Source organism: Solanum dulcamara, chromosome 9 (assembly GCF_947179165.1).
Source record: "Solanum dulcamara chromosome 9, daSolDulc1.2, whole genome shotgun sequence".
NCBI lineage: Eukaryota > Viridiplantae > Streptophyta > Magnoliopsida > Solanales > Solanaceae > Solanum > Solanum dulcamara.
Genome location: NC_077245.1, coordinates 1,335,849 through 1,342,608, shown reverse-complemented (window position 1 = coordinate 1,342,608; position 6,760 = coordinate 1,335,849). Strand labels below are relative to the sequence as shown.

The window sequence follows — 6,760 nt, the reverse complement described above, 5'->3', positions numbered from 1 at the left end:
TTATTTTATAAAAGCACAATGTTTTCTTGTTTACTTCTAAAAATTAGTTATTAATAAACAGTGAAAGAAAAAAAATCAATTTTCATATGTGCAAAGAAATCAGAATACGTGAAAAATGATTTGTGGATCTATAAGTTACTGAATCTACTAAAAAAACTGATTAAATGAAGATGGTTTTAAAATGATTTGAAGAATTTTAAAAATCTTTGTCGATGTTTTTCAAATTATTTCGAGGAGGAAGAAGGCAACAAAACAAGAAAAGGTGTTTAAGCTTGAAGGAATCTCGCGGCATTCGAATTCACTTTATATATCAAATCTATTTCATCATGAATGAAAAATGATAGCTAGAAAATGGAGAACAAGAACAAGAAAAAAAAAATATTTTTTTCAACAAAAAACGTTCTTCACGCGCTCAAAATCGGTGCAACACATGCAATGTGTCAAGTCAGCACAAAGTGTCAAAATGACACATCGGGACCTTACTTGAGGCGTATAAAATGAACAAAACCTAGTTAAAGTGTCTAAGTGAAAGTTGATGCCAACTTTTTGAGGTCACCGATGAATTCCGCCTATAATATATACTGATTATGTATTGATATATGTATATTTAGTACAAGTATACACAACTCATACATTTTGTACATGAAAAATAAACTAGTTAGCAGAAGATTTTATAACCGTAATTATCCCAAGTTATAAACTGCTCCAATTAATCCCTGATTCGTTTAATCATTTGGTTAAGCACTGCTTATTTTCCAGTAAAATTCATAAAGAAAAATGATTATACGATGAAAGATGGGTGTAACTTGGTTTCCTTTGAAGACAAGAGCTTTTAACAGTACTAACGAAGAAAAAACAAGACCTTCCAAGATTTGCTACATGGAACCAAATTACCGACAAACTCATACACTAAAACAACGATAACGCAAGACTGACAAAAATCTTGAAGTTTAAAGTATGAACTAAAACTAATCCTACATTCTTCACGTGTTGAGAAACATAGCACAACAACGTGTTGTTTCCGAGAAAAGGAACGAACATTTCTTAGGACTATCTATAGCTCATCCTTGAGTTCAGAATCTTCGGATGCAGACTCTTCTGCCTTGGTTTCAACCTCAGGTTCTTCACCTTCATCTTCTTCTTCCTCAACTATTGCATCAGGACTAATGTTTAGACTGCTCTTAACTGAGCTGTAGATGTGGGAGGCAAAATCCTTCGGATCACTAAGATCGAAGCCACTCTCCATTAAAGCTGTTTGGTATATAAGTTTTGCTGTCAGCTTCACATTCTCGTCCTGTAAACCAAGAAAATAAATCAGTCAGAGATAAACTCCATGAAATTCTTAAGAACGTTAGGCAGAAGATAGAGCATGACGTACCTCTGGGTCTGTTACTACTCTCTCCCGAAGCGTCTTGATAATTGGGTGCCTAGGATTGATTTCAAGCACCCTTTTACCACGCATGTATGCCTGCTTGCTTGCATCTGACAGGGTTTGTGAATGCATTATTTTCTCCATATATGCACTCCAACCGTATTTTGATGTCACCACTACACAAGGGGTGTCAGCCAAACGGTTGCTTATCTTGACATCTTCAACGTTGTCACTAGCTAGAGTAGTCTTCCACCACTTAGTTAGCCCCTTGAACGACTCCTTGAGCTCTTTGGTTTTTGAATCCTTAAGCTTTAATCCCTCTTTAGACACATTCTGGAACTTTTTGTCCTCATAGTCCATAAGATATTGCATGAGGTATTCATCTACAGGATCCGTGAACAATATGACCTAGAAAGTGAGAAAGCAATTTAGAGAACAAGTTTTTATGGCTAGACTTTATGAATGTATACAAATAAGAATTCAATGATGAAAAACATTTATGAATAGTTCTCTAAAAATATGATATCTTTAGTAATTTTGTAATGCAGCATTGGCACAAAAACAAGGTTGTCTCTTCAACTATACTGAAACTGAATTTATTTTTGATCGTTTAAATTGAAATTGAAGTCATACCTCATAGTCTTTCTTATTAAGCCTCTCGAGGAAGGGAGATTTCTCCAACTGCTCTTTGCTGGCTCCAGTGATGTAGAAGATATCCTTTTGACTTGATTTCATTCTTGAGATGTATTGGTCTAGTGAAGTTAATTTACCATCTGATTTGGTGCTGTAAATATGCACATTAAACCAACAAATCAACAACTGAAAACAAAAAGATCAAGTATAAGACTAGGGAGGAAAAAAGAGTACGTACGTCTCAAATCGGAGAAGTTTAGCTAAGCGGTTTCTGTTAGTTGCGTCCTCTATAATACCAAGCTTTATCGACTTTCCAAATTCATTCCAGAATTTGGCATATTGACCTCTCTTTTCATTGTCATCACTGGACTCTTCAACATCTGTAATGTCATACATAAGAATGAGAAATAGATACTTTTTTTTTAGTTAATTATACAATTTTAAATTTAGGTATATGAATTAGACCTCTCTTCTCCTTGTCATTAGTTTCATCCGGATCCTCTTCAGCAAGTTTGCGGATCATGTCAAGGGCCTTACGGATGAGTTTTTTCTTAATTGTCTTCAAACTGCTGTGCTGCTGAAGCATTTCTCTTGACACATTGAGGGGTAAGGTGTCGGAATCAACAAGACCCTGGCATAAATGTCACCACAAACAGTGTTAAAACTCAGACATAAATTTTAATAGAATCAGATATGCATTAGAAGACCAGGGAGTTTTTGTTATAACGTCAGTGAAGTATTAGATGAACTAAAATTACCAGTAGGAAATTCAAGTACTTCGGCAACAATTCATTAAATTCATCTGAGATAAACACCCGTCTGACATATAACTTCAAGTTGGATTGCTTTGTGTTGTAGTAGCTCTCATACAAATCATGAGGGGCCTTTGGAGGGATGAATAGAACAGCCTTGAACTCTACATCACCTTCAGCGTTGAAGTGACTCCAAGCCATGGGCTTATCTTCACTGAAGTCCTGGTAAAATAACAAATATATTTTCAGCAAATGGAAAACAATGGTAAAGAAACTTTTAAGTCCCGCACCACATTTGCATTAGAAGGAAATATATGAACATTTACCTTTGCCAGAGAGTGATAGAACTTATTATATTCTTCATCTGTCACTTCCTTTGGGTTTCGAAGCCATATAGCTTTCATGTCATTTAAAAGCTCCCACTCATATGTGGTTTCCTTCACTTTCTTAGTTTTAGGCTTTTTCTCATCTTCGGCCTTCTCTGCATCTTCTTCTTCTCCCTCTTCCTCAGAAGAACTGCTTTCAGCTGTTCACAACATTGACAAACAATAAGACCACTAACAAAGAAGAAAAGATAAAAATGATAAGAAATGAGGGAGCAGATTTTTTTTTCTTCTTTTCCTACTCTTAATATGTTTACTTTGTCAGTTTTCACCAGTCCTCACCCTGCTCTTCTCCATACAGGAAGAAAACGAAGGATGGAACGGCTCATTCAAAAAGGAAGCTACATTCAGACTGCGATTAACAGTGTAACAACACCTCTTTTATATAAATAACACAAGTCAATACTTGGCAAGTCAAGATAGGAGAGTCATGCATACATGTTTCCTCTTCATCAATTGACTCATCCTCGTCAGCAGGAACTTCCGTCTCAATCTCTTTGCTTGCCCATAAATTTATAGGGAAGTTAATGAATTCAGAATATTTCTTCACCAATTCCTGAAATCATGACGCCATAGATTAAGCCACTTCAAGAGCCGAAACAGGAGTAACCTCAAAACATAATACTATAGTATTTCATAAATATGATAAACCGGAAGCTAGAACGACAATCACATAGACCAAATTTCACAGTAAGAAAGCTAAAGTTCCTGCCCACTTATTTATGAATTCAATAGAGAGTAATGGCAACAGAAATCAGGGTTATTTTTTCCCTGTCTAGAAGGGTCTAACTGTGTCATAACTACAAGATACAACAGCACAAATAGAATATTCAAAAACAGAAACATCCCAAAGTATCAGGGTACTTTTGTTCAATTCAACAAATGAAAATTTACCATCAGCCATAAGCTTTTCCATTAAATCATCATGACCCAAGACTTAAGAAGCATGATTGACCCCATGCTATATTGTTAGACTGTGCTTTTGCTAAACTTGACAAAAATGCTAAAATGTAAGCAGTTGCGGAATACAGTTTGGTTGAGTTGTTCGGAAGAAGTTCTAAGAATACGTTTTCAGATATTAAAGGAGGACAAATAGAAAAGATATATTTTAAGTCACGTCAAAGTCAAGATTATTTATTTCCAAATATTACAGCAGTATATAAATTCTTGACCTACTATTCCCGATACAAGAGCCATCAGAAAAGATAATAAGGGCGTTATTGATGAGTGATGACTCATAAAAGATGAAAACTGTGACATGTACCAATTAGTTAACAATATATGGAAAAAAAATCCTTCAGTATGCATCTCTGTCTACTCACCTTTAGTTTGAACTCATCCAAATATTCCCCTGCTTCATCTCTTAGATGCAGTCTAATTTCAGTTCCACGACCAAGAGGTTCATTCCACGTATCCTCAGAAATGGCAAATGCCCCATCAGCCTTTGATTCCCAGACATATCTGCATACAGATATTACAGGCAAGTATTACATCACCAGTAACTTTCAATCATATAGAAAATATATGCATTCACTCAAAACATACTGCTTGTCGTCATTGTGCTTGCTGATGACTTCAACATAGTCAGCCACAAGATACACAGAGTAAAACCCAACACCGAATTGCCCAATCAGGTTAAGATCACCACTTGTCTGCATCTTCTCAACAAAAGCTGTATAGCAACAATCACTGTAAATAGAAGTCCACAATCTCAAGACAACTAGTCAGACATGACGTCATGAATAAGAAAGTACCTGAAGTTCCAGATTTAGCTATGGTTCCCAAATTCTTTCTTAGATCCTCCTTAGTCATCCCAACACCTCTGTCGCGAATGGAAAGAATTTTATTTTCTTTATCGAGCTTAATCTGCAGTCCATGAAATAGCCACAATTAAAGGAGCTCAAAAACAAATTCTCAATGTGTAACCAACAGAGATCGAGTAATTCAATATGATATGAATCACTAACCTGAATCTCAAGCTTAGTATTATCACCTTCACCAAGAACCTCCTTGTCAGTGAGTGCAAGGAACCTAATCTTGTCCAGTGCCTGAATCAAACAGCACATAGTTTCAGAACAAAACTTCTCCAGATCATGTGGAACAGATACCAAAAGCAGAATGCACACTTACATCAGAAGCATTGGAAATCAGCTCCCTCAAGAAGATGTCCTTGTTACTGTAGAGTGAGTTGATAAGAATATCCATAAGCCGAGAGACCTCAGCCTGGAACTCAAACTTCTCCGCACTAGCTCGGAGAGTTTTCCTTGACATAGACTCAGCTTCCCTAAATCATGTAATGATACAGTACTTAATATTGAATGAACAAATGAAATCAGAGTAAACATGAAATGAATCAACAGCAGTTCTAGAACCTTTTAGCGACATCAGAATCGGTGGATAATCCATTAGGAACAGCACCAATCTTTTCCTCAACCTTTGGTGGATCTACTGGTGCATCAGAATCAGCTTCTGCATTTGCCTGTATCTTTCGACCTATCGAGTACAACCACACACTTCTATGTAAGCAAATCACATACCTTTATTGACATTGCACCAAATACAAAGCAGAACCAGGTCAATAAAAGCCTCGCAAAATTGTTAAACTGAGAAATCCAATACAAATTACTCAAACAGTGCTGGATCTATCAGCATTCATCTAAGCATCTTTAAAATTCCTTGAGATCTCAACGCGATGTGACTATTCAACACATAAAATCTCAGCAATTTGATTAAAAAACTCACATGATTCGTAAAGCTAGTCATAATATAAGCATGTTCACAACAAAAATTACAGTCGTTGCAGTCGAGTTCCGTAAGATCTCAACAAAATGTGTCTACTCACTACATAAAAGCTTCACAGTTTTAATAAAATAAATCATCCGGCTCAGAAGAAAGGTCCGACTAATGACAAAAGCCCTAAATCTTCCAAAATGAAGTTCATACGAGCAGAAAATACATAAGGAAGATATAAACCCCTAACTCACCTTGATCTGGAACGAGAAAAATCAGGCATAACAGAAACAGGACGAACGGGATCGTCCACTTCCTCATTGTCTCCGTCACCAGAATTTCAACTTTAGAGCTCGCCGGCCGATGATTTTTACAAGCTGCGTTCAAAGTAGAGTGTCGATCTGGAGTTTTGCTTCATATCCGGAGAGTGTTTATATAGTGAGCTTCAGTAGGTGGGCCCCAGGAATGATGTGTCAATTACCACCACGAGATCGAACGCTCTGATTGGACCAATTTGCCAGCGTGGATGATCAGACGGGTATGGTGGAGCTTGTGATTACGTGGCGGATGTTTATTGGTTCTTCTTACTTCAGGGGACGTGGATATTCTGGAAAATTCTAAAGCTTCAAAGGAAGACTCGAAAGACGACTCCCCCAAATCTCACGTTCATTATTTTTCCCTTTCATATTGACCTATGTGTTCACTATTTTCGAATTGAATGACAAATGTGTTCACTATTTTCATTAAAAATAAAATCAAGAATGAATACAATTAAGAGTAAATAAAATCAGATATTTCACTTGTTAAAATACGTTATATTTATCTATTAACTTATTTCTAGTAATTATAGTGATACATATAAAGAAACAACTTGCTCCATACATCTATAA

General features: G+C 36.3%; 1 protein-coding gene across 1 annotated transcript; it reads right to left on the bottom strand.

The window, feature by feature from the left end:
- Positions 1–890: 890 nt before the first annotated feature.
- LOC129902198 (endoplasmin homolog) lies at positions 891–6,282 on the bottom strand. The gene is made up of 15 exons (XM_055977287.1): positions 6,125–6,282; positions 5,513–5,633; positions 5,271–5,424; positions 5,108–5,188; positions 4,895–5,006; positions 4,686–4,812; positions 4,463–4,601; positions 3,579–3,696; positions 3,084–3,283; positions 2,764–2,979; positions 2,471–2,636; positions 2,244–2,385; positions 2,006–2,156; positions 1,379–1,780; positions 891–1,294 (listed from the first exon to the last, which is right to left on the bottom strand). Exons 1-15 carry the CDS (start codon positions 6,189–6,191, stop codon positions 1,055–1,057), a joined length of 2,436 nt encoding a protein of 811 aa, XP_055833262.1. The 5' UTR covers positions 6,192–6,282; the 3' UTR covers positions 891–1,054.
- Between the last annotated feature and the right edge of the window lie 478 nt (positions 6,283–6,760).